The 26,752-nt window shown below is 59.6% G+C and overlaps 1 protein-coding gene across 2 annotated transcripts; it reads right to left on the reverse strand.

Annotated features, from left to right (window-relative positions):
* Positions 1-1,927: 1,927 nt before the first annotated feature.
* SPIRE2 (spire type actin nucleation factor 2) lies at positions 1,928-26,284 on the reverse strand. 2 transcript variants are annotated; one of them, XM_053914424.2, is made up of 15 exons: positions 25,908-26,284; positions 17,678-17,721; positions 13,750-14,115; positions 11,162-11,242; positions 10,903-11,067; positions 10,088-10,174; positions 9,721-9,844; positions 9,459-9,628; positions 8,683-8,872; positions 7,777-7,898; positions 6,613-6,747; positions 6,005-6,072; positions 3,873-3,900; positions 3,086-3,201; positions 1,928-2,841 (listed from the first exon to the last, which is right to left on the reverse strand). In XM_053914424.2, the coding sequence occupies exons 1-15, from the start codon at positions 26,176-26,178 to the stop codon at positions 2,604-2,606; spliced, it is 2,205 nt and encodes a 734-aa protein (XP_053770399.1). In that variant the 5' UTR covers positions 26,179-26,284; the 3' UTR covers positions 1,928-2,603. The 2 variants fall into 2 exon arrangements, with proteins under 2 accessions (XP_053770399.1, XP_053770400.1); XM_053914425.2 differs by having other exon boundaries at positions 1,928-2,826; positions 25,908-26,279.
* Positions 26,285-26,752: the final 468 nt, after the last annotated feature.

The raw sequence follows: 26,752 nt of genomic DNA on the forward strand, positions 1-26,752 counted from the left end.
GACGAACAGCATGTTTACGTAAGAATCCTAGGAACTAGTTTCAAAAGATACAGTCCCCGACCTTCAGGCATCCCAGCTCTGGGAGATTTGCTGGCCTTCAGCGGTGGAGCAGGGATGACGTGAAGCCAGGATGACGCACAGCGGACCGTCACTCGCAATATGGGAATGGGCTGTGTTCGTCTGTGGAGAACTTTGCAGCCCCTTTCTTGATCCCTATGTTCTGCTCCCTTCTCCCTCCTTATAAAAACCTCTGCCTCCAATGAGAGGTGGAGATGGGCTGTGAGGCGTGAGTCCCCCATCTTCCAGATGGCCAGCATCTGCAAACTAACTACTTTCCTTTACCAGTACCTGCCTCTCAAGTATTGGCTTTCCTGGCGGCAGGCAGCCGGACCTGTGTTTGGTTGCAGAAGACCACTGGCGAGGATGGAGAAGGGGAGGCGGGATGGGATGTGGTCTGTAGGCCTGTGCTGGCCATTGGCTCTTGAACGACTTCGCACCACTGGCATACAGCTTCTGCCTCAAGCTCCCGGGGCCTCCTGCTCCAGCCACTTCCCCAGGGCCCCTCGAAACCCCATCCCCGCCTGCAATCCAGCTACAAAGTAAAGGGTTATGCTCAGCACAGGTGGGTCCTCCAGGACACCACCCTGCTGTCCGTTCAGATGGAGCAGGGCCAGGCTAGTTGATGAACAGACTGTGTCACTTCCTGGTCACGTGGCGTGACCAGTTTATGCAGGCTTACTGCCTCGCCTGTGGGTGGAAACTCAGGGGTCTGAACCTGGAGCTGCTTTCTTCTTTCCCCGTCACAAGACAGCTGTGTGACCCTGAGGGAGGCAACATGCAACCCCGTTTGAGTGGCACCTTCCCTGAACAGGCAGCTTGAGCATGAGTCCATGTACCACCACAAGTTTGTAAACAGCTTTAGAGGAAGTGAACTTTGTCAGGACCTCTGTCAGGGGCGGGGGTGGCCAGACTTCGGCTCTGTGGGCACTGCACGGCCTCTGGACCTGCGGTCCTCAAGAGGCAGGCCCAGCAGCCCGGGGGCAGCAGTGCCAGTGACACCCACTCCGCCCAGCCCGGCTGAGCAGGACGGGTTTTTCTCGATTTTGTGTGGCCCTCCATTTCCAAGGCTTCCTGTGTGGGCCAGAACCCAGGGGTCCACTGTAGAGTTGGGACAATGACAACCGAGCTCACCCCCCCAGGAGCATCTGCTCATGGAGCTGCTGCCCAAGTGTGGCCTTTCTCCTTGCTGGCTGTGTGTCTGGGAGCAACTCCTATCCTTCCTCGTTTTGTTTTCTCATTTTTGAATAGGAATAATAATGCTCCCTGCCTGTGAAGTGCTCAGAATAAGGGCGTGTTACAAGGGAATTGGCTACTGTTACCGGCTGCTGTAATTTGGTGTAACTGAATGTTTTGGACCCCAGCTGATGCACCGTCTTCTCCCACAAGCCCATCTGTTACAAGTCATGTGCCTCAGGCCTCCTGCAGACCCGTGTCCACAGGGCAGTCATTGGAGCCTGGTACCCAGCAGGCCTGGGTTGAAGTCGTGGGAAAGCTGGGTACATCTTTAGCAAAGTCCTTTGGACACTTTGAGTCTTTTTCTTCATCTGCAGGGTAGGATGACAACAGATGCCACCTCCCAGGTACATGTGGGCAGGCAGGGCACACAGGTGCTCCTCCAGCCACTGTCCCTAAGAGCAGGGTGGAGGTGCTCCCACCCCGCAAACCCCAAGGAGCATCTGGGGGATGAGGACAAAGGGTCCCCCCCATAGGACCAAGGTGTCAGGTTATGAAGTGGGGCATAGAGAATGGCAGTGGGCATCCCGACCCTGCCCTGGGGTCAGGTGGTCCCTCAGAGCCCAGCTTCCGCCCTTGGAGGACACTCCCACTGCTGCGGCCAGGCAATTCTTAGTTCACGCCCCGGCAGGAGACTGTGAAACCACCTTTATTAGGCAGAGAACATAACCCACATGTACAGGCTCCCCCAGGGGACCAGACCAAAAGTGTTGCGGGGCGTGATGTTGGGCAGGGAATGAGCTTGGCCACAGGCCTTCCCAGGGGATAGCCTTAGGATACCTGCCTGGGAGAATCTCAGCCCATGCAGGCTTCCCAGGTGCCTCCGCAGCCCACATCCCTGCTACAGAGCAGATGGGCACTCCATCCCCTGGGACCAAGGTGCCCTTCCCAGCCGGGACATCCACCGAGGAAGGATGGAGAACAAACACAGGGGCAGGGTCTTCCCCGGAGCCCCACCAACCCCTGCCCTTCCTCCAGTCTGCCCTCCTTTCTATCCTGTGCCACCCCCACCCCACCCAAGCAGTCCAGAGAGGAAACAGCCTCCCGGGGAGGGTCCTAGAAATGAGCCTGATGGGGGAGGGGCCAGGGAATGTATATAAATATATAGGCTGTGTATGTGTTATATAAATGTATCTATATATGTATATATGTACATGCACACTTGGGAGGCTGCTGGCAGCTGTGCCCTGGGACAGGGTGAGAGGATCTCCAGCCTGGTCCAGAATGGGCCCAGTTCCTCCCCAGAGGCCTGGCCATCTGAGGCCACCTTGAAAAGGCTCCTGCCAGGTGGCCCGGGGCTGCAAGGGCTGTCACTTGAAGTCAAGAGTCCAGGTGCTTGGGATGTAGAGGGACTGGGTCTGGCGGGTGCGGCGGGGAGTGGTGTTGAGGGCGTCCACGCTCTTGCGGCTCGAGCGCACCACGTCCGCTACGAAGCTGGTACAGTCGCTGCAGACGTCCTTCAGGACACAGCCGTGGGTGTACATGTGCGGGAACTCCTCCTCCACACTCTGCCACTGGGGCCCCTGCAGGGACCTGGGGCAGGACCGGCTGTCAGGGACGCAGGGTTTGGGAAATGGACGTGCGGCGCAAAGTGCACACCAACAAAACCTCTTCCTCCAAGTCCCGGGCCCTCACCACCCAGCATGGTTTCTGTCTCACACCACTCACCCCCAGAGCCCTCCCAGACCCCTGCGTGTGGTTTCCTTGGGGTGTCTCCCAGCAGACAGGACACCCCGCCCGCACCCTGGCTCCTGCGTTACCGGCAGTGTCGGCAAAGAGCAAAGGCACGCACTGGAAGGCATCTCTCCTCTGCGTCACCGTGGCTTTGGCCGCTGCCACCCTCTGAGGACTCTCAAAGCCCAGCGTGTAGACGGGGATGTGTGCGAACTTCTTAGAAGGCATCTTCATCTGTGGACGGAGGAGTGTGGGTGGAAAAAGGCTTCCCCAGGGACAGCCCAGGCACAGCGGCCCCTGCAGCCTCCTGGGTCACCCCCCAACACCATGCCTGGCATCTGAAGGCGCGTGCCTCTTTGCACACACACCCAACCATAGCGGCTCACACACAGGCATGGAGCGGGCCCTGTGCGTTTCCTGACAGTCGGGGTCAAGCATCGGGCCCTGTATGCAACAGACAGCCTCCGTGGACCAGGAGTGGCAGGGTATGACCTCGGGGTCTGGAAACGCGGGCAATGAAAACCCCTCTCACACAGATTCCTGTTTCTGGGCTGAGGCGTGAACAGGCTGACACTTCTGCAGTGATCACCCATTCCCCTCAGTGCACACGTGTGGGTGCAGACACCGGGACAATTCTAAAGAGCCTCCAAAACAGTGGCGGATGTTGTGGGGTTGGGAAACTAGGGCTTTTGGGGGAAGGAAAGGGTTTCTTGGCACTGTCCTATTAACATGGAATGTTAAAAAAAACAAAAAGCAAAAAATCACAGTCCTAGAAAGTGTGGGAATAGGTTCTGCCTGGGGGGAGGAGAGGTGAAGGTGGACTGCAGAGCCCCTGGGGACACTCCTGGGCAGGCAGCAGCCAGCCGAGACCCCTGGGGGCCTGCTCAGACCTCACGGAGCCTCACCTTTACGCTGCAGGAAGTGCAGACCGATCTGGAAGGGAAGAGGAAGAGCATCAGCCCAAAGAGGCCCAGGAAGAAACAGCTGCTTCCTGGCAGGTGTCCCACCAGCACGCCTGCCTCCCGCTGGGCCGCTGGTTACTTCAGTATTTCGCTGTCATTTAACTCTCAAGTCTGGCTCTTCTCTTTACGTCGTTCTACACCTAAAATACTCCTGTCCCTCGTGACTCTTTTTCAGCACGTCTGGGCCTGAATTCTCGCTAACCCTCCACGCCTGCGCGGGCCTCACGCTTCTCCCCTCAGCAACCATCTGAGCCAGAGGGGCCGCGCTCAACTTTTTTTATTCCCCACCTCTGGTTTCAGAAGTAAATGCTTTCTTTCTCTTCGGTAAAAATTCAAACCCTAGAACCGTGATTCAGACAACAGGGTCCTCTTCTCTGAAACCCAGTCCTCAGAGATGGCCCCTGCTAGAGATACAGGCTTCATTTTCCCGGCATAAGCCCGGAGTAGCAAAAATGCACACCGAAAAGAAAAATGCAGTGGGGTGTCATACATGCTGTTCTGTCGAGATGTATCAGGGGCACCTCCACATCAGTGCAAATCGCCCAAATTCATTTTTAGGAACAAGCAGATGTTCTCTTGGGTGGGTGTCCCAGAATTCATCCGCCACCGACAAACCACTAGGTTAATTTTACGTTATGTCGCTGTGGTCAGGGAACACACTTTGTATGACTCGAGTCCTTCTCCATTTTTGACACTTGTTTTGTGCCCCTGAATAGGGTGTATTTTGGTGACTGTTCCGTGTGTGCTTAAGAGGGATGTGCCCTGCTGCTGTAGGGGGCGCTCTTTCGCAGTGCGGGTCAGACCTCCTCCAGCCTTCGCATCCTTCTGTCCACAAGCTCCACCAGTTGTCAACAGAAGGGTATTGAAGTCTCTAATTCAACTGGGCATTGACCTATCTTCCACATTGCTAGCTTTCTGAACACAAATGCAGTTCAAAACTTTTAATGTCCACATCTGCTAATTCTTACCTCTGTGTCAGTTCTCCGTGATTTTGACGGATTTTTCTCATAATAGGTCATGGTCTCCTGCTTCTTGACAGGCCTGCTAATCTTTGACTGGATGCCAAGCATTATATCTTGCTGGGTGCTTTGTATTCCTATTCCTTTTTTTTAATGTTATTTTTTATTACATTTTACTGATTATGCTATTACAGTTCCAATTTCTCCCCCTTGGCCCTTCTCCACCCAGCACCCCGACTCCCCCAGGCAATCTCCATCCCGTGGTCCGTGTGCATGGGTTACACATGTAAGTTCTTCAACCGCTCCATTTCCTATGCTGTACTTTACATCCCCGTGACTACTTTATAACTACCTATTTCTACTTCTTAATCCCTTCACCTTTCTTGAGCTCTGTGCCAGGAAGGAGTTATGATACTTGAGAACGGTCTGGTCCTTTCAGGTCTTACGTTTGTGATTGTTTAGGTCTGGGGCAATGTGCTGTCTAGGTACCTATCCCCTACTCACCAAGACCTTCCCGTGCTTTCCACTCAGCGGCCCGTGAGTTACATTCCCGCCACCGCTGGCGGGAGCAGACTCTATGTAGGGTACTGTTCCCTTAAACCTTTAGGGTGAGGTCGGTAAGCTTTTCCTATAAAGGGTTATATAGTATTTTAGGTGCGGCTAAATGACTAACGAATAAAACTCTACTTATTAATACAAAACAGGCGGTGGCCATGTTTGGCCCATGGGCTAGAGTTTGCCAATCCTGATTCTTTCAAAGCCTTCCGTAATCTCCCTGCATGGATGTGCTGGTCACCACTGAATACTCAGTGGGGACCTTCGGCGTGTTGCTGAGGCTCGCTCTCTGGACAGCTCTCTCCTCCCTGGGGGCTCTGGGGCCGGGGGCTCTGGGACCTGGGGCTCCCGGGGTGCTCAGCTCAGCTTCTCAGCTCAAGGAGCTGAGCAGGTACTGACTCATGGCAGTGGAGGTGAACCAACCCCACCTCTTCCCATGTCTTGCCTGTGAGGACACCCCCCAATTACAGGGAGTGTTCGGTTGGACAGTGCTGACCTCGGGGCTTCTCACCTCCTCCTTCCCATGTTAATTCACAGCCAAGGTGCTTACAGAAGGCTCACCTTTTGCAAAAGAGACAGGTGGGTGGCCAGGAAAACAGCGGGAATTTGGTTCGGCAACAGCAGCAAATCTGTAAGAAAAGGCCTCTTAGAAGATCAAAACTATGAACATTAAAATGGTGATAAATTCACAACTATCAACAATTGAATTAAAAAAAAACAAAGCAAACAAGCAGAACAGAAACAGAATCATAGATACAGAGATCACATGGAGGGATATCAGTTGGGAGGGGGGAAGGGAGAGGGAGAGTTTGGGGGAAAAGGACCAGGGATTAAGAAGCACAAATTGGTAGTTATAGAATAGACAGGGGGAGGTTAAGAATAGTATAGGAAATGGAGAAACCAAAGGACTTATATGTATGACCCATGGACATGAACAAAGGGGACGGGTCTTGTTGGAGGGAATGGGAATACCAGGTAGAGGGGGGCAAAGGAGGAAGAATTGGGATAACTATAATAGCATAATCAATAAAATATATTATTAAAAAAAGAAAAGGCCTCGTTAGAGCTCGGTTTTGTCTAAAATTCACTGGATCCAGTCCCGCCCTCCCCATGCCCCCATCCAGGGCTCCTGTGTTGTGAGGGGCCGTCCAGGGTCCAGGCTGCCTCACCTTTCCCTTCTTCAGGCTGCTGAAGAGCTCCCTGTTCTGCAGGAACTTTTCCATCTCAGCCTTGACCAGCACGCGGCGCACACCCATCACCTCCTCCACAGTCAGAGCCAGGCTCTCCGCGGGGTGGCTGAACTCCTGCGTACAGGGCAGGGGTCGGTGCTCACTCGGGCCCTCAGCCCCGGGGCCTTGCAGAAGCCTCCCACAGTTCTCTTCCCTGAGGACCCTACGTCTTCCTGGCTTCAGTCCACCCAAGCCCAACAACTCCTACAAGGCCTTGTGCCTCTCAGCTCCACTACACCTGGGAGCAGTGCCAGCTCCCATGACTTCTCTGATGGGACCTTCTGACACAGCTGAGGGAGGGGCTCCGCCAGCCTCACTGAGCTCTCGGAGGGACAGTCCGCAGCCCCCGCTGACGCTGACACTCCCACTGCCGCCTCCCCACCAGAGGCCCTGAGCCGGGCCAGACCTTCAGAAACTGTGTGAGACCATCAGCGTTAGTTGTTTTGAGCGGCAGTGTTCAGGGGTGGTTTTCCGTACGGGGAAGGATAACAAATTCAGAGTGTAAGGAAAGCACTGCCTTTGTGGGGAGTCCTATAGTAACACTGCCTTGCATTTACCCAGCACTCACGCTTTGTAAAGCATTTTACCATCTGATCTCACTTGAGTCTCTTGCTAAAACGTCAAGGATACAGAGCACCCACTGACGTCTCTCCACGTGCCAGCCAGGTGCCCACTTGATAAAATCCCCACACTGAGGCTCCAGTTAAAATGCCAGCAAGTGTTAGAGCAAATTTCACAGCTGATGAAACCGAGATGCAGGGAGGGTCAGCAGCGTTGTGGCTGAGTGGAGACTGTCTCACCCCAGGAAAGGGCTCCCTGGTCCCACCACGAGGCCTTCAGGGCACAGGGTCTCTCCTGTGTGCTAAGCACAGAGCTGGGACTCCCCTTGGCAAGGTTCTTCCCTTCCAGGGGCCGCAGTGCTGGGGGTGCCCAGCAGGGGGCAGCAGAGACCCACCTCCCCAGACGGGGCTCTGGCATGGGCCAGCCACACCCACTGAGGGTGGCAGAGGCCACTCTGGGTGCCTTGTGCTGGGCACAGGTGAAGCTGAGCACTTGAGAAGCACCTACCCCAGCCACCCTGGACGGCGCTGCCCCCTCACTCACCAGCCACAGGTGATTGGTGTCTGGAGCCGCAGAGGCCTCTGGCCTGTCCCCTGCTGAGCTCAGGTCACCGTGTCGGGAGGAGCTGGGGTCAGCCTGGGACTGGACGCTCACAGGGAAAGGACCTGAGGAAGAGTTCGGAGGCCCTGTCAGAGCAACTTGGCAGATATCCTGGTGGGGGAGGGCTGCCCAGGGGACAAGGAAGACGGCCGGCCAGGTGGCAGAGGACAGTGGTGGCTTCACAGGGGTGGCGGGAGTAACCAAGCAGAAGGTCAAGTAGAGAGCATGTCACCACGTCACGAGCCCATGCCATGCAGCAGGCCTGAGGGCCCCGAAGGGGTCTGAGCCGCATGAATGAGCCAACGTTGGGAGTTCCAAGACAGCCACAGTACAGGCCTGCGGGACCTTCCTGCTCTGTGGTCCCACTCACTGCACCCACGCTAGGCACCCAGAGGGCAGACTAGTCTCCACCATGGGGTCTCTGAGCCTTCAGGACGGTTGGCGGGGACAGTGATGTATGCACTGGCCTGGCCGGGACCTCTTCGCACAGGAAAGGGGGTCACAACTACCATTTGGGACCATTCTGAAAGTGGTCACAGGCCTCGGTGACCTGGAGGGCAGAGAGGGGGCCTGGCCAGGTCTGGTGGGGTGACAACCCCGTGTCCTGCTGGCATTTTGTGCAGTGCGGCCCTCACAATGGTGGGACTAACTGCGTGGACCCTGGACTCAATCTGTCCTCCGTGATGACCGACACAGAGGGGGGGGCTCTTGAGAAACGGAGGTGACCGAAAACGGGATGAGCTCCCCGCACCCTGCAGGTGCCACCTGCTCAAGAAACAGGGACCCAGGCCAAGGGACACAGCACCCACAGGACAGGGCCAAGGGAGAGGGGGGAGAGGAGGCGCTTGCCCTGCTCCTGGGTGCTGGGTCGGCAGGTGTGCACACTGCCCGCACGGGCCCGAGAGGGCTCCCAGCCTCTGGGGGGCTGAGTGGCCGGCTGCAGTCCAGAGGCCCCTTCTGCCCGGAGCTGGGCGAGGTCATGCTCTGAGAAAGATCGGTCCCGCTTCAGGGTCACCTCCCCACACGGAGACTCTTCCTCCTGTGGACACACCAGACCCAGGCCTACCCTTGCCACTCTGCCCACAGCACCACCTGCCTGTCCTCGCACCGGGGCCACCGGGGCCATGGGACCACCCTGCACCCACTGCCCAGTCTGACTGTTCTCCGGATGGGGAAGGCAAGCGGCCCCTAAACCAAACAATTCCCTGCAGCCTCTGGAAAGCCCTGGAAAGGGCAGGCCTGGAGTCATGTGGAGCCCGCTGAGATGGCCACCACCCTGGGCTTCCCAGCTCAAAGGGCAGCGAGGACAGGCCGGAAGCCACACTGGGACACATTGGCTTTTCACCTCGACCAGGAGGCTGCTCAGCCTCCTGGTCCCAAGATGACAGCCCTTTTAGTGCTATGAGAATGGGGGCCTCAAGGCCACTGTCCCTGTCACTCTCTGGTCGCTGCCATGCTTATGCCCAGGGCAGTACACCAGCGTCAGCAGAGAGCCCTGCCAGAGGCCCTGAGCAGTGGACGCTGAGGCTGGAGGCTGCAGCTGGGTTTGCTCAGCCCCTTCTCACTTCCTCGCCCCTCCTGCTGCTCCCTCCCTGCCGTCTCCCTGGGGGCCTGTGGGATCTGACCTCCGATGTGTTCATCTCCTCCATCTCTGCCAGCGTGGGCGCCTTCAGCAGGACCCGGGGCCGTGGGCGTCGTGCGCAGCTCCCAGTATCCGTCAGGGACAGGTTGATGCAGGAAGTGGACTTGACATCCCCAGAGCAGGCGTTGAGGATGCAGGGCAGAGAGCCAAACCCTGGGGGGGCAGGGGCAGGGCAGGAGAGGAGGTGAGGGAGGGGGCAGGGTGAGGGGTGAAGGGTGGGAAGGAAGGGGGCATCCCTAGCTCACCCCGGCCACCCCAGCGCTCGGTCGCCACGGGGCGCAGCCTCCGCTCCTGCTTGATCTCCTCCAGGATCTTCTCGTGCAGCGTCCTCTGCTTCTGGGGCAGGGGGCGGAGCCTTCTCTCTGAGGCCTGTTGGGGGTGTGGCAGCGCAGGGTAGGAGGGGTGGGGGCTAGCAGGCATAAGAGAGTCGGGGAGAACCACCAGGAGCCCATATATCAGGGAGCAGACGGGTGTCCATTGAGCTCCTGGGGACACATCCATTGGGACCAAGACTGGGGCACCTCCCGCGGCAAGAACTCTGGGCTGCCCTCCTGGTGGGAGGTGGGGGGGAGGCGGGGCGGGGGACAGGGGCTGTTGGTGAGGAGCTGGTACCTGCTTCAGTGGAGGCCGAGAGCGGATGAAGTCCAGGATGAGTTCATGGGCATCCTTCTTCACCCTGGGAGGGATGTCCCCATCGACCTGTGGGGAGGTGGGGAGACCCAGGGCCTGAGACCCCTTGGGGCTGTCTGCTGGGGCAGGGCCAAGAGGATCTCACTGAACCCTGAGCAGGACTGTCCTCAAACCCTCCTCAGGTGGCTCCCTGGGAGCTCCCTGCGCGAAGAGCTCCCTGCTCTTCGCGCAGAATGCGGGCAGGGTGGTCGTGAGAGTCAGATGAACTCGCACACTGAAAACTCTCAGAGCGAGCCCTGAACTGGTGCTGCTTGGTGGGTTGGGTGACATTCATCCTTGGTGGGCAGGGTCGGCGGTTCAATTCCAGGTCAGGGCACATGCCTGGGTGGCCTGGGTTCAGCCCCCAGACGGGGAGCTTACAAGAGGCAACTGATTGGTTTCTCTCTCACACTGATGTTTCTCTCCCTCTCCCTCCCTGTCCCTCGCTCTAAAAATAAATAAAATCTTCTAAAAGTAAAAACATTCTTAGAGTGATGCCAGCATCTGGCAAGGGCCACAGGAGCATTACCCTGGACGATCCCGCGGCCTCAGCTCCTGGCCCTGGTCCTCCAGAGCCCGCCATGTCCCCTCTCCCTGCCCTTGACTCACTGCATCCTCGACATGACCCCGTGAGTCTGGGCCACGTCTGCCAACTCCCATTGGGACCCTGGCTAAGCTTGGTGGCCTGCACCAAGCAGGGTGGGCCGGCTTGGCGGCAGCGCCCACTCACCATGACCTTGGCGGCAGCACCCACTCACCATGACCTTGCGCAGCTTGTAGTTCCTGGCGCGGATGTCCTGCATCAGCATCTCGAAGGGGGTGAGCTGGAACTCGGTGGGCAGCGGGTTGAACTCCTGCTCCTGCACCTTCTTGAGCTTCACGCCATGGCGAAGCTCCCGCATGAGCTGCACCCAGAGCCGGGCCTGCGCCCCAAGGAGGGGAGAGTGGCCCTTAGCCACAGCAGGGCCCCCCAGGCATGGGTCCTCGGGGCCCTGGGATGGGGGAGTCACATCTTACCCAGTCCGTGTGCCCCAGGTTGTCAAGCTCCGCCAGCGGCTGCTCCGCCTGCGGCTCGTCCTCCCGAAGCTTCTGCAGCATCTGTCGGTGCAGGAAGGGAAGGTGGCGGATGGCAGCTGGGGGCGCAGGCACCTGCCGAGCCATTTGGTTGGGCCTGGCCTCACCACACGGGCTGCTATTCCACCGGTGAAACAAGGGCCTTGGCTTGGGGGCTCAGAACAACATCTGGAGAAGCTGAGCCGTTGGCCAGGGAACCCCATGGGACCCGTGACATCCCATCACTGCCTCCAGCAGCTTCTGCTGGGCAAGCACAGCTCCCACAGAACCTTCTGTCACCTGATCCGCACCCCCAGCGAGGCACGGGGCCCTGCTCGCCTGCGCCTGTGAAGTGTTGTCCCTCAGACCTCAGCTCACAGTCCCCCTCAGGGACGCCTCTCTTAGCCTCTTCCCCTGGGCCACACACACCCACCCTTCTCAGGATACCCCCGGCCACTTCTCCACTCACAGACCCAGTCGGAGTTCTACACCTATCTGCTCAACTGTTGTCTGTACTGTCGGCACCATGAGACCAGACCACGTGTTCTGTGGTTTCTCCTCGTGTGGGTATCCCTGTCTCCTAGTACGGGGTGACACATGCGGGGTCTTCATTGTTGTTGGATGGATGGGGAGGGGGGATGGATGGGTGAGTGAGAGAATGAGTTACTCAGTAAGTCCCTGGAAAACAGTCACAGGCGTGTACCTTACGAACTGGGAAAAATGCCACCGTCGTGGTCAGGGCCCAAGAAGGACACCGGGGTTGTCAGCAGCTACTATGCTGAGAATTTGGGAAGAAGCAGCTGGATCTGCTGCCTCCATTGTCCTGGATCTTCGCAGCATCTGGAGCCTCTGTTCTTACCAATCCCCCAGCCCCCCCACCCCGGAGAAGCATCTACCCTTTGGCACACAGCCCTCCCCCTCCCCCTCTAAGATAGAACCGGTTTCCCTGGCTGTAGCCCCAAGTCACTTGCCAAACTGCTTTGAAACACCTTAGAGCACACTGCCAAGTCCCTGAGAAGCACACGGGGTGTGATTCTAAAAACAGACCTGTGTGTGACCTGGTGGTCCCTGTGGGCAAAGGGAATGAAGGTGTGTCTCCCATCCTTCCTGCAGTACATACACCTGTCCCTGAGCAGACTTCTCTGCCCCAAAGGCCAGCTGGGCCTGTCCCACTGAAGACCCTCCTCCCACCGCCCCCGCCACCAACTCCCCGAACCTCTCACGGGTCCGCTGCTGGAAGTCTACAGCTTTGTGTTCTCACTAAAGAAAGAGCTTCTGGCGCCTGGGTCGGGAATTGACCTTAGCAACAAGCGAAGGCTTCAGAGTACCCACTAATTAGAACGTTAGAAGCACATTCCCAAGATGCCTCGAAAGAGTAGGGAGGGACCAGGCTGGGAGGCCAGCAGGGGCTAAGGACCCACCCCGCCTTGGGCCATTGACTGGGCTGCAGAAGAGGCCCAGGAGCCTCAAGCAGCGGTTCTGACTTGTCCTGCACTGAGTCCCTGGCATCGGTCAGAGCAACCCTGAGAGCCTGCCCAGGCCCAGAGTGCCAGGGACACTGCCCAGGACGAGTCAGGTGGGAGGAAAAGAGAGACAGCACCGTCCCAGGTCAGGGGGAAACCAGGGGTCAGCCTCGGTTAGTTCCGAAAATACCTTCTGCCACTTATGCAACAGAGGAACGCTAACGACCCCTGACTGCTCCCACGCGTCCCTTTTCTCGTCTGCGAGAGGCCTATGGGAGGCAGGGGTCCCTGTGTGCCGAGACCCCCATTTCAAGGAAATACCTTGATTTCCTCCGAGAGTGAGGCCAGGAGAGGGGAGGACCGACTGTCAGCTCCTAACACTGAGACCACCAAAGGGCAGGGCAGCCCTGGGGGAGAAGCCGCCCGAGAGCCAGGGGAGGCCCCAGCTCTGCCCAGCACTGGCTGTGACGTGGGGCGAGGGACACAGCCTCTCAGAGCCCCCAGCTGCTCCTCTGTGAAAGGGCACGAGAGGCACGGAAAGCAGTGCAGCAAATGCTTGAGCAAGCGGCCCTCACTTAGCTGCCCACGGCCCCGGGACTCCCAGCACATGGAGCCCCTCTGTGGGTCTGGGCTTCAGGGAGCGGGCCGGCTGCCGTTAGCATCCCGCGTTCAGGCGGAACCAGCACCTGACCAGGTTAGCTGGAGGCAGGAGGACAGGCACTGGGGAGGTTAATGACTGACTTAGAGGCTGCAGGAGTGGGGTCACGGGGCCAAGGGGCTCTCCGAGCCTCAGTTCTCTCCTGTGCAAAACTGGGGAGGAAGGTGTGAGGGGCACCTTACCACCTGCAAGGTTTAGAACGGCTCCCGCTGGACGGACAGAAGGGCAGAGCGACCCACACGGGCAGGGGGCACAGACGGCCATGCCCTACTGGTGATCCCTCCCCAGCCCCCTACCAACCTGCACCCAAGGCAGCACCTAAGGACCCCCTGCCTCCTCCTGCAACCCGCCCCCATGCTCACCCTGGGCCCCACCCCCTCTACGAGCTCCACCCCCACCACACACCCTCCCAGCACCCCTCCTGTGCTCACCTCCTTGGCCTCCCGGACTCTGGCAAGGAAGGCTTGCAGCTCCAGCGTCTCCACGAAAAGCGCACGGCACACGGCCTGGTAGTGGGCCTGGGCGCCCCGCGGGTCCGTCAGGCGCGCCGCGCACAGCCGCATAGCCTGTGCGAAAGTGCGCACGGCACGGGGGCTGCCCTCCACCTCCTCCTCCTCCTCAGGGGCCCCATAGCCCTCGTCTGCTGTCCCGCAGCCACCGTCCTCGTCGTCGTCGCTGTCGCTGTTGGCCATCAGGTCGATGAGCTGCTCCAGCTGCGGGCTGAGCTCCCGCTCCTCGCTCTCATCCAGCCCCCAGTCCAGTGCTCGGTACACTGCGAAGCCCAGCGACTGCACCATCTGCAGGACAGGGGGGCCAGGTGGGGCCACCGGGAGCCTGAATGACAGTCCCCAACAGCAAAGGGAGCAGCCAGCTATGGGCCACAGGGGACCACCGTGGGACCACCGGAGCAAGCCCCGGGATGGCCCGTGTGCTCGCCACACAGCGCAGGCCCGCAGAAAACACGGGCCAGTTGTCACCATCCAACGTGCATCTGCCACGGGACCGCCCCGCCTCTCCCAGACATTTCACCCAGAGAAAGGAAAGCGCCCGCACGAAGACTGGCCCTGCAATGCCCACGGTGCCCAAACCTAGAATGTCCAAACATCGGCTGCTGGCGGATGGCACACAAACCTGGCCCATCCTTACAGCTGAAACGAGGCACCAACCCCCCTCCAACGTCTCACACCCTAATCGCCTGGTGGGGGCCAGTGCGAACCAGCCCAAAGTGCCCGTTGCCTGGCCCCTTCCTGTAAAACTTCAGGCAACCTAAGTGTCATCTGCAGCCACAAAAAGCAGCTCAGTGGCTCCGGGATGGGGACTGGACTGGACAGGAACTTCGGGCCACGGAAGCGGTCGTGTCCATGTGGTGAAGTGGGGGTACATTTGTCAGAACCTGCCGAGCTCAAGTGTAAAGCACACCCCAATCCATTTGATTACCAGAGACACCCTAATTAAAGGTTATCCCCCAATGTGCTATAGCCCTACCTCGTAAATCTGGGGAGAAAGGCCGGCGCACTCAGTGGGTGCTGCTGGGGCAAGCTGCTTCACTGGGTGTGATCAAATGTGACAGCTGAGCTCACAAAACACTGACCTCCTCATTGAAGTATTTACACTGCATGTAAACGCCAAGGTGTGTAAATTTAGCGTAAGAAAGAAAGACCTAAGAATAACCCAACCTGAGAGGCGGGAGGGGGGAGGGGGGCGCTTCTGGGGGAAGAAGCCTCGTACTGGTTGTAATCACAAGGCTGCTCTGTGGGCTTCATGTGGGCTTGAAATTCTCCATAAGACATGATTTCTAAGTGCATCAGCACATTAAAGCTCTGTGAGTCTTACAGTGCAGAGATGTCTTAACTCAGCATTCCTCAATTTGTCTTGGCCGTGAACCCCACTTTCACAGACTAGCATGAATGTCTGTGGAACCAGAGTTCCACGGGCACGTCCACGTGTCCAAATACCACCTGCACCCCACAGTCCCTGCTCCACAGGGAAGCAGCCTGCGGGACGCAGGTGGACGCAGCTGAGAACCAAGGGCCAAGGATGACCACAGGGACGCTGCTGCCAGCATACACAGCACTGTGTCCACGGTTTCCCTCCACGGCAACGACATGGAGATACAGAGACACACACGAAGGGCAATGGCCCTGCCGGGCCAGGCATCTCGCTGAGCTCGAGGCAGCCCAGCCTTGCCATGCCACGCCAGGGCACCTCCCGCGTCACAGGCAGGGCACAGAGGCACATGTCCGGTCCCTTGACCGCCGCTAGCAACTGGCTGAGCTGGGCTTGAGGCTTGGGTCAGTCCGTGGCCTGTACAGAAGGCAGCTTGGTGGCAGGTGGAGCCACGCGCTCACCAGGGCACCTACCGCTCCCCTGTCACCTGGCCTCAGAGGGGCCCATGGGCAGGGGACAGGGCACAAGAACAGGGTTTTCTGTCCTACGGACATGCCTTAGAAAGCACCCTGGACCTGGAGGGATCTGGGGGTCAGCCAGGTTCAGGGGGACTGGTGGGGAAAGAAGGCCCAGCCAGTCCCTGGAGGCCATCACGTCTCTGCTCCAGGCAGTGGTGGGGACATGGGCAGGCCTCGCTGGAGTGGTCACACCCTGGAATCCAGAGTCAAAGGGCACAGCCCAAGGCCTAACAGCTGCTGACACCTGACAGGCAACCACAGGGGCCTGTGAGCCCCCAGGGCAGCAGGCTGAGAGACCCCTTGTGCCCCTCAGGAGACTGGGCATGACCTTCACACAAATTCCCATCTATCCCTTCAAGGAGATGGGGGGGTAGATAAACTTCACATCCACTCTAGGTCTGCCCTGAAGGCCCTGCTGGCCCTACTGGTGGCTCTGGCCAGGTTGGCCCAGTGGGGACCACTCTGCCACATGGGGCAGGGCAGACAGAGCGGTGTGACAGGAAAGCCCCCAACCCCAGCAAAGCACAGCACCTGACTACGGGCCTCTCCCTCTCTGTCCAGATCGCTGGCCTCAGCAAGCTCCACAGCAGTGAAAGGGTTAATAACTCCATGCAACCCTCTTATCTGATAGCTGCCCCTAAAAGCTTCTGTGCTGCGCCCCACACACCTGGAAGTCTGGCAGGATCTGGGCAGCCGGCCAGGATCCCAGGGCCTACAGCCCTGCCTTCGGGGGGCAGGGGGAGGACCAGCCAGGGGCCAGCCCAGGAATAAAGTTGCTGAAGTGGTAGGCAAGCTCCAAATCAGGGTCCAGCGAGAATCTCGGGGGCGTGACGAGTGTCCCTGGGCACACTTCCTGGGGTGGGGCTATTGGGCTAACGTTGGGCCTCCAGACACAACAGCCCAGACTGGATGTCCACCCACAAAGTTCCTGGTAAAGAGCTTGGAAACTGGTAACAGCAGTGCTCCTTTGCAGTGGGAGGTGTGGGCAGCAGGGGCAGCCCTAGGGACACGCCCAGGAGCGGGGGAGTGACACTGGGTCGGAGATAAGTAAATTCCAGAATATTATGCAGCAGCGAAGGGACTACCAGCCGTGAAAAGCAATGACAATGAGTCTTGAAAACATACCGTTGTTTTTTCCCCAAAATTCCAGAAAACTACATGTAGTGGGGCAAAAACAGGTTTACGGTTGTTTGTGTGGGAAGTAGTACAATAAGTAATCCATAGCAATACGAGAATAAACTCTCAGCACTCATCACGGTGACCCCACTTGCCCGCCCTGTATGCGGCAGGTGTGGGGCCCCGGCGGTGCTGAGGGGGCACCTGACCCTGACATCAGGGAGAATGGCTGGCAGCTTTGGGGTGGTTTTGTTTCTGTCGCTAAACCCTCCCCAGCAGATGATAGAACCTCTTTCTGCTGTGCTCGCCCTAGCTTGGTACAGCCTGGGTTTAATGTATAAATGTGTATTTGCATAGAACTTTTTTAAAAAAGACGGTGGAATAATAAATGTCTAATTCAGCACACACTGGGGAGGGGCAGGGGAGTGGGAGACACAGGAGTCTGAGTGGGGGTTCCAGGGCATTGCTCACTGGACTGGTTTCCTTTGTGCCCCCCGACCCACGCCTCACCCACACCCACACCCACACCCACACCGTATGCCAGGGGGCCACCCCACATACCACATCACCTTCGCTCCCTCAGGGTAGAAGGAGCAGAGGTCAGGTATCATTGCTTCCCCTCCCCTGTGGGGCCAGGGGGCTCACTGGGGGTCCAGACCACCCCTGTGGGCTCTCACCTCCCCCATGTGCCCTCGGGGGGCATCATCTCTTCACCAGCTCCCTGAAAGGAAGCCCTTGGACAACTGTATCCTGTCTCGCCCCAAGGAAACAATGGTATAATGATACATGTTAGTTTTAATTATGTATCAAGTAAACTTAAAAACTGTTTTATAAGTACCTGGGCTTCCGAGCTGGCCGGTGACACCACCATGGTTGTGGGCTCTGCAGAAGAGAACAGACGACAGGTTGGGACATGCCCCACACCGCAGACCCGAAGCAGGGGGCCACTGCACCACCCTCCCCTCGGGAACAGACAGCACATTCCCCAGACCTTCTGTCACCGCACCAGGAAGCTCATGGTGGGCTGAGCCACCGGTCACTTGGACAGATGCCTACAAGACCCAGCTGCTGGCTGGACGCCCAGGTGCGCGGCCAGGACAGTGACTCAGGCCCTGCCCACTGGTGGCCTGGAGCTGCATGTGGAGCTCCAGCAGCTGAGCTGGGTAAGCCAGTATCAGCCCCAACTCTGGGTCTGGGGGTTCACCAAGACTGTCAGCCCCTCTCTCAGAGCCAGAGCCCCCAGTTGAAGCCCAGGGGCTAAGCTGGGCTCTGTGTACTTTGTTATGCTTCTTACTAAGCAAGGCACTGAGTTGACAGGTCGACACGTGGCCACTCATGTGGCCCTTATACAACCAGAGAGGTAGGTGCTTCTGGTGCCCATTTCAGAGATGAAGAAACAGAGGCCCAGACGGATGGACTCAGGGGGACCCAGACTGGAGCTCCAACCGCTCCTGAGCCCTGCCCCCCAGGACCTCCCAGGAGGCCAGGCTGGATGAGGCAGGACCCAGTGCTCCCCAAGCCTTCCCTGAGCTTGGCAGGCAGAGCTGCATCAGACGTGAGCTTCAGCTGCCTTACACTCCCCCAGGAATGAGGTGGGGAATAAAGACACGGCCCATGAAATTGTCTGCTCAGCGAACCTGCTCACTGCATGAATATTTTCAAAATGCCACCAGGCTCCAGGAAGATTGCCAAGATAAGGGGACTTTGCGCCGCACTGACCATTAGAAGAAAGGAAAACACCCACCCCCAGGATCAGTGGGGTTCCTGTGAGCAGCCCGCAGCACACCGTGGAAGCTCGTGGCTGTGACTGGGTGGAGGCCACGGAAGAAATCAGACTCAGAGCAAAGGTACTTCCTGGGCCAGACCAGAGCCTCGGGTTACCCTGATGACCAGGAAGGGGTGTGGCCAGCCTTCGGGGCGCTTGCAAACTGAGCCTGTCCTCCTATCAACAGGAAGCCGGCTGGTTGGAACAATTTTAATGCTTTTGACCCTGGCTGAAATAGTTCGTATGTTAAAAGCGCTCGTGATCTGTGTCAAGCTGCAAGAACTTGGGGAGCCTCAGGGTCTGGATGAGCAAGCTGCCCCTCTGTGAGGTCTGGAGTGATGGAAGCCAGGCCCAGCTCTCTGCACGGAACCCTCTGAAATGATTTACTGTGGCTTCAACCTGCTCTGCTGCCTCCTGGAGCTCAGTGCCGTCCTTGCGCCTTCACAGAGAGGGCGCTGAGGCTCAGGCAGACTGAAAAATGGGGCCAAGACCACAGAGCTATTTATCAGCTCGGGGCTGGGACCCCCAGGCCCAACATGTCCCCTCTCCGCCCACCTGGAACACCCCGGCATAACGGAGTGGAGCTACCCTAACTTGCCACCAAGGTGGTCACACAGCATCCTGTGAAGTGCCATTTGCTCCCTGAGAAAATCATCCCCGCGGAGAGCGGAGGCAGCCAGACAGAGGCAGGGGCAGGCAGCGGAGACCGTGGGGCGGATGCCACGTTGAGGTGGTGCTAGAGCCAGGAGCCAGGACACCTGGTGCCCCAGACAGTGCCTCTGTGCCCGCAGGGCCTCCCGTTTCTTTTGTAAGAAACAGCAAACGCAGAGACATCAAGAAGCTCCTGAGTTTTCTTTGCAGTGACCCTCTGTCATAGGAAAGATGGAAGAACTTATTTGTGGGGACTCTGATGCCCCTGGAGCATCTTCAGGTAGAAGTGCTCCCACCTGCCTGGCAGGTGGGGGTTAGGCAGGGGTCCCCCGCAGCCTCAGCCCCCATCTGCCTGGGGCAGGTGTGGGAGTGAGGGGCACGGTTCAGGTGAGGGTCCTACCTGTCTCTGCTATCTGTGGCTGTGACTCTGGGGCCTACAGACTGAAAGGGCACCTGCCCAAACTAATCAGAGGGTGAGCAAGGCATGGAGAGCAGACGCTTCCCGGGGCACGACGCCCCACAAGAATGTGGAGAGTATGACCAGCGTGGTAACAACAGTGGGGGGCGAGCCTCCTGCCAGGGACTGCTCAGGCCTGGGGTCAGGGCAGCGAGTGGCCATGGAGGAGACCCCAGGCATCTGGAGGGAGGCTGGCCAAGCCTGGGCTACAGCAGGCTCTGTGGGTGGGACCCCCCAGGGTCTTAAGTACTGACAGTCGCTGAAGACTAGACAGCAGAGTGGCCTCCCAAACCAGGGAGCCTGTCACATCTCAGGCTTGGAGCAGCCAAGCGGCCACACAGCAGGGGACAGACCAAGGCCTGTGCCAGCTGGGAGGACACGGCCCCCGCTCAGTGCTGGCAGACAGGACACCAGCCCCCCACTCCTCTCAGAGTCGCACCCACTCACCCCCGTGCGGGACACCGATGACCACTCACGGCCGGGTCCTTCCTCACAGGGAAACGCTGCGAACAGGTGGCAGACAGCCACTGAGAAGAAGGAGGTGCCCTTTGTGATGAGGCGAGATGAGCCCGCTCTCCAGGGGAGTAGGAGGCAGCCCCCCGTGTTTGCAGGGTGGGTGCCCTGAGCCTTCTGCGGTGAGCGGGCTCCCCTCCCACTTTCTGAATTGTGTGCGTATGTGACAGCGAGCGAAGCCACCACATCACCTCCTCACACGCACTCAGAGCCAGGGGTTGGCAGGCAAACAGAGCCTGAGTCAGACAACCTGTGCCTGGTGGGGCACCTGACCTTCTCGGCACCTCCTCTTATAAAACAGGGCTTCCCCCACCACCCCGGGTACTGGAAAGATGAAACACACACACACCGAGAGTCTGGTGTTGAGCAAGCTGCCGATAAACGCTCGTTCTATCATCAGGAAACACATTTTACAATGCAAGTCAGCGCGACCGAGCGCTGGTCTCTAGAAATGGCCGGTGGAGGCAGGGAGGGGAGACGCTCGCCTGAAACCACAGAGCTTGTGTGTTTGTTCAGCAAACACAGAGAGCTCTTTGGGTCAGAGGCGGCCCCACTTCACTTCCGCCACCGCCTCAGGGTGGTCGAGATCGAGGTGCTTTGCCACAAACTCACACGTCACCCACAGGATTCCTCCCTGCGAGCAAGGACCCGGGACCGCCAGGCTCCGAGTGAATTCCGGGGGGACTGAGTTGGGGAGGCGTGTGGGCCAGAGCTGCCCTCCGTGAGGCGACCCTCCATCAGTCTCTGCCTCTCCACCCAGTTCCGGCGCCTCAGCAACTAGGGAGCCTCCACACCCAGTCTCTGCCCGGGCATCTCGAGGATGAGCCCAGGGAGGCCCCACTTCTGATGGTCACGGCAGATGGGCAGCAGCCCAGAAAGTGATGTCCCCACTGCCTGTCCTTCCGCCCAGCTGAGGACAGCTCACGGGAGCTTCCCGAGTGGTTTTCGGGGCCTCTCTCCTCTAGGTCACTGCTGCCCCACGGCACAGCCAGGAGACAGGGCGGGAGGACTTGCCCAAGGCCATCTGGCTGAGGTTCAGCCCCCGGCAGCCTGGCTCTGCAGAGTGACTGGCCCCCCTCCCTGGCCATGTGGCACTGGAGGTGTTCCGGCAATAGTGGGGGGGCCCCTCCTTAAGGTGTGGCCCAGGGGATCCACGCACAGGACACCAGTGGCCCCAGAGCGGGACCCTTGGCATCGGCATCAGTGGGAACTTGTCAGAAATGCATGTTCTCAGGTCTACTCCAGGCCTGGGTGGAACCAGCAGCAGAGGTCATCGTGTTCGATGCGTTTGCCGGTGTGAAAACTGGCCCCTGAAAGCGAGGGGACCATAATCCCAGAACCCATGTCCTGCTGACACTGCCGAGGAGGAAGTGCCTGTCCTTGTCCCAGTCCCAGGCCCACACAGGACCTGTGACCCTGCCATGGGGACCGGGGGCGGCAGAGGAAGCGAGGCTGCCAACCACCTGACCGCTAACTGCAAGAGAAGGGGCCTGTGTTGGGTTAAGTAGCCAACGTGTGTAGTTTGTTACCGCAGCCAGGGGAAACACTCACACCCTGCTTTCGATCTGCCCACCGCCTCTCACTGTCTAGTCCCTGGGGAGGGGCTGCGACACCGGTGCCCTTCAGTGGGGACAGATGTGCAGACACTGAACAGACGGGGTGCCAGACGGAGCTGAAGACAGCAGGGGCACTTCCTCCAGGTACTCTGGCTCACCGCAGGCGGATCTGCCTGGTCCCCAGGGATCTATTCCCAGGCAGCCTCCCTGGAGGCCAGACACCCTCTGAGTGGCCCGACAGGATCCCAGCGAAACCCTAGTGTCTTCCTGCGGCTGATACTCACCAGCATGTTTGCTTAAATGCCCACATCCTGGGACCAGACCAACCAGTGCCACAGTGCTGCCTTTGTGGGGCCTCGGGTACCTGGGGTAGGGGGAAGGGTGGCAGGACCAGGGCCCCAAAGCGGGCAGAGGGGCTGGAGCTACCCCCGCCATGAGCCAATCTCGAGGGTGCAGAGGGACCCTGGGGACCCTTCTCAAGAGTTGAAGGCTCTCCTGAAAGCCCAGGGCAGGATTTGCGAGGCGGGTGGGCGGGGCAGGCGGGTGGGCGGGGCAGCCAGCCCCGGAGGTACCGCGAGGGACTGCTATCGGCAAACACACCCTGCTCTGTCACACCCAGCCAGGTGCCCTTCCCAGCGCCTGCACCTCCCCCCACACAGCGCCAGGCCCTCAGCATGCCCGCCGCCCCACCAGCCCCACGCCCGGTGCTCTGGAGGGGGTGCTGGGTGTCCTCTGGCTGAAGGGCATTTTACATCAGCTGGAAATGTGCACGGCGGGCAGCAGCCCGTCCCGTCAGGGCTTGCGTGTGCAAACTGGCACCCATGTTTCCGTGTCTGCCTGTGCCTGTGCGTTGGAGAATGTGTGTGCACGTCTGTGTGTCCATGTGCCTGTACACACGTGCTTCCTGGGCCCAGGGTAGATGTGGGCTCCCTACCTATGTCCCCTCACCTGTCTCCCCACCATGGCACAGGCCACCATCACCCACTTTACAGAGGAGGAGTGGGGGTGCCAGGGAGATGCCCCGCCTGCTCTCCAGCACTTCTGTCTCTAGCCACGGGGTAAAGGGGTGGGAAAGAGATTTCCAGCTCCGTGGGGCTCATGACCCAGGACGCCCAGCGCCGTGCGGGACAGACAAGGGTTTCTGTGCTGGGAAAGCCTGTGTCCATGCAGCCCAGGCTGCACAGGGAGCTGCCTTCAGGCTGAGCTTCACCCTGAGACTGCAGTGTTTGAGGGTCAGCTGCCTCAGATCCACAGGCGGAGCGGCAGGTGCAGGAGGGGGCGGGAGAGGCAGGTGCGACCTAGCAGACAGGTCATGTGCGGCACTCACGCATCTGAAGAGTGGAGCCTGCAAAAAGCTTTAGCACCAAAACTGACAAGAAAAACCAGGAAAGTGCGGCAGTGTGTGAATTAGCAGAAGCAGAATGGAGACATGGGAGGAGAAAAGGGACAAGGGGGCAAGCTCAGTAATGTAGACACCCGCCCCCAGCCTTGGAGAGCCCAGGGCCTGGAGGAAAGGACGTTTCCCCAGCAGACGCAGGCCAAAAGGGTCAGGGCCTCTTCATCTTGGTGACGGTCAAGCCCTGCCTCAGGTGGACAAATGCTGCCAAATGTATCCCCGAGCTGCCCTGGGGAACCGAGCTTCATCTGGGGCATCGGCTCCGCGCAGCTCACCACAGGGTCTGCGGAGCTCCTTCCTCCATCTGAGAAAAGGAAGCCTCTCCACTCAGCAGGCTCCATCACGGCCCCTTAAAACTAACTTCACATGTTAACATGTTTCCATTTTCCCACTTGGGAGAAAAGGGGCTCCCAAGGGCCATGAGGAGTCTTCAGACTGAAGATTAGGGAGCTGTTTCTCGTCAGCTCTCTCCACGTGGGTCCCCGCTGGCCTGCAGACACTGTTACTCACTCCCCCAAGGATGGTGGAGTTCTGCAGCTGATTTCCTGAAAGTCACTGTAAACATTTACTTATCCAGAGAATGTTTTCCTGATTGCTACTTCCGGCGAGAAATACCCACGCAGCTTCCAGGGTACTGACTAATACCCACGCAGCTTCCAGGATACCCACGCAGCTTCCAGGGTACTGACTAAGCCCCATGCAGGCCCCTCCGAGCGCTGGGGCACCGCCTCTGGCAGACAGCTGGTCTAAAGTTCCAGCTGATTCACGAAAGGTCAATGAGGGCAGAAAAGAAAGTTCAGGTAATCCATTTTCCTTCATCTTGAAAAGGCAGCAAGTCACTAACCTCATCCACCTTTATGACACGTGTTTATGAAGAGAAGCCAAAGATCATAACGACTAGAAAACTCAAAATTGGGCTCCCTGATGTCACGGGCCAGCGCGGCCCGTGAAGCTCACTCAGCTCAGGGTGGCTATGCGTGAGCTCTGAACCCAGCCGGGATTTCCAGTCGAGCTTGCACGTGGAGACAGCAGGAAATGCTCCTGGGTCTGCAATGACCAGGAAGAAGGGGCTGACACGTCCCCGTTGGGGTGTGTGTGAAGAGATGGACTGTGCCTGACCACAGCCCTCTGGGACAGCCCTCTCGGCACACTTCGGGGAGTACCAGTGAGGTGCACCTCTATTCGAACCAGCTGCTAGGATTGGCGGCAAACTGTTTATACTGTGCCTCGGTTTCGCCATCTTTTAAATCAGAGGGTCAGACCAGGCAGGCGACCCCCCACTGTCCAGCCCTGCAGTGCCCGGAGCCTTGGGCCATATTGTCTCCAAGGGTGGGGCAGGGCACAGGGATGGTGTTCTAATCAGGAAAATACAGCGTCAGGAGAACCGACCTTTGTGAATATCTAAGTCCAGGGCCCGCAGGCAAGAGGCGGTGTGCGGCCTGGGGCTCCCAGGCCCGCCTTTGAGGACAGTGTGCTGGACGCTGAACCCAAGCCCTGCCTCCTTCTGTGGGACTGGGTGAGCCTGAGCCTCGGCTCCCCAGGAGTAAAATGGGGGCACCACTTGCGTGCTAACTCGTACGATTCTCACCTGTGTCCCACAGCAGAGGGGGTGGAAGCACGGCGCAGGGATGAGCAGGGGGACGCAGCCATGGCTCCAGGGCAGGGTGCAGCAGCTCCCCTCCCCCCTCCTCCTGGTTACCGAATCGGCTGTGCCCTCCCTGGCTTTGCCCTGGTCCTCCCCATCCTGCGTGACGCCTGCCCGGAAGGATCTCTGCAGACCCACAGCTCCCAGGGCTGGAGAGGGTCCAGCCTCCTCCAATGCACACAGTGCCTTTGTGCCCCCCACAGCGTATCAGCTTTGGGGGGACAGCATCATTAGCTCCACACCAGGACTCCAGTCCCCAGGGAAGAGAACAACTTTTTTCTTAAAGAGACAAAAGCCACCTAAACTCACCATGCTGAATACACGTCAAACGCCTTTCAAGGGGTTTTTAGTGATGGTCAAGAGCAGAAAAATCAAGCAAGTTGTTTCCCAAGTTCCACACATCATCCCCTGCTTTCTACTGGCGGGGGAAATGGGGGGTGGCAATCCAGCAGGAACTCCAGGGAGGCCTGGTCCCTCCTCCTCTCACCCTCGGACCCACACAAAAGACCCCAGGAGGACATCTGTCTCTTTCCTGCCCAGGGCACCATTGCCACACGGGTTCCCCACCACGAATTCCTGGGAGGAAGAGGCAGGAGGCCGAGGGCTGCAGACCGGGAGCAGGAGGACCTGCCCAGGTGGGAGAGGGCGGCCGGCAGTTGGCGCCGGGCCAGAGCTCCTGTCCTCTGAGGGCAACGCGCCCAGCTGCAGGCAGCCCCCCCAGAGCACCTGGCCCTGATGCCAAGAGGCGGGTTCCAGAGTGGGGGGAGGGGCCAGGGACGGAGGTCCCCGTCTCAGCAGAGTTGGGGGCGGGGGGCGGCTGGCTCCCAAGCCAGAAAAGGGACCGGGCCGAGAAGGGCCTTCCTGCCCGCAGAGAGAGAAGGCGGAGACAGGGGTCAGAAAGGGGCGCGGGTCCAGCCGAGACAGGGCGGGGAAGGGGGAGCGCGTACCCAACCGGGGAGGAGACAGGGAGGGAGGAAGAAGGGGTCGCAGCCGCTCCCCCAGGACCGACGCCCCGCCGGGCTCCCAGGCCACCCCCCCAACCCTGGCACCGCCCGAGCGCCCGGCCACACCCCCGCCGGCCTCACCCGCAGCGCCGGGCTCCAGCCGCGCGCCGACCGAGCCGTCCCTGCGCAGGAGGATGTCCGCCGTGTCCCGGATGCGCCGCCGGCCGCCCGGCGCGCCCCGCAGCCCGCGGCAGCACTGGAAGCACACGGCCCACGCCTGCTCCTCGTTGATGGGCTGCTCGTACGCCTTCAGCACCTCCTCCAGGGACAGCTCCCACGGCTCCGGCCGCCCGCCGCCCGCCGCCCGCTCCCCGGCCGCCGCGCCCGCGCTGCAGCCGCCGGCCCGGGCCATGGCCGCCCCATCATCGCCCGCTGCGCGCCCAGCCGGTTTCCATAACAGCCGCGCCGAGGCAGCGGACGCACCCGCCGAGCGCGGGGGGCGGGTCCGGCGCCTCCGGCCGCTGCTTTGTCATCCTCGGCGGCCCCGCCCCGAGCGCGCGGCGCAGGTGAGCGCGGGGAGGGAGCTCCCGGGCTGGGAGGGGCGCCGGGCTGGGGGAGGCGCGCGCCGGGACGCAGGTCTGTCTGCCTCGGAGATCCCGGGAAAGCCCGACGGCGGGGCCCACGCCCAGCCCTTCCTCGCGTACCTGGGCCGGCACTCAGCCCAGACCACAGAGCAGTGACGCGGGGCCTCGGGAGTGCGGGAGGGAGCTGGGAGGACTGTGCCCCCCCTGCACGCGCGCGCGCACAAGATGCCCGCAGCGGCCTCTGTGGAGGGTACTGTAGGGCGACGGGAGCGAGGGAGACCTCGCGGCGGGAAGCACTTGACGAACGACCCTTCTCAGCAGGACGAGTGCTGCGCAGATGCTCCACTGTCTCCAGGAAAAGTGAACGGCGCGTCCGCTCACCCGTGGGCGAGCCGCACCCCC

The sequence above is a fragment of the Desmodus rotundus genome, chromosome 12, assembly GCF_022682495.2.
Source record: "Desmodus rotundus isolate HL8 chromosome 12, HLdesRot8A.1, whole genome shotgun sequence".
Classification (NCBI taxonomy): Eukaryota; Metazoa; Chordata; class Mammalia; order Chiroptera; family Phyllostomidae; genus Desmodus; species Desmodus rotundus.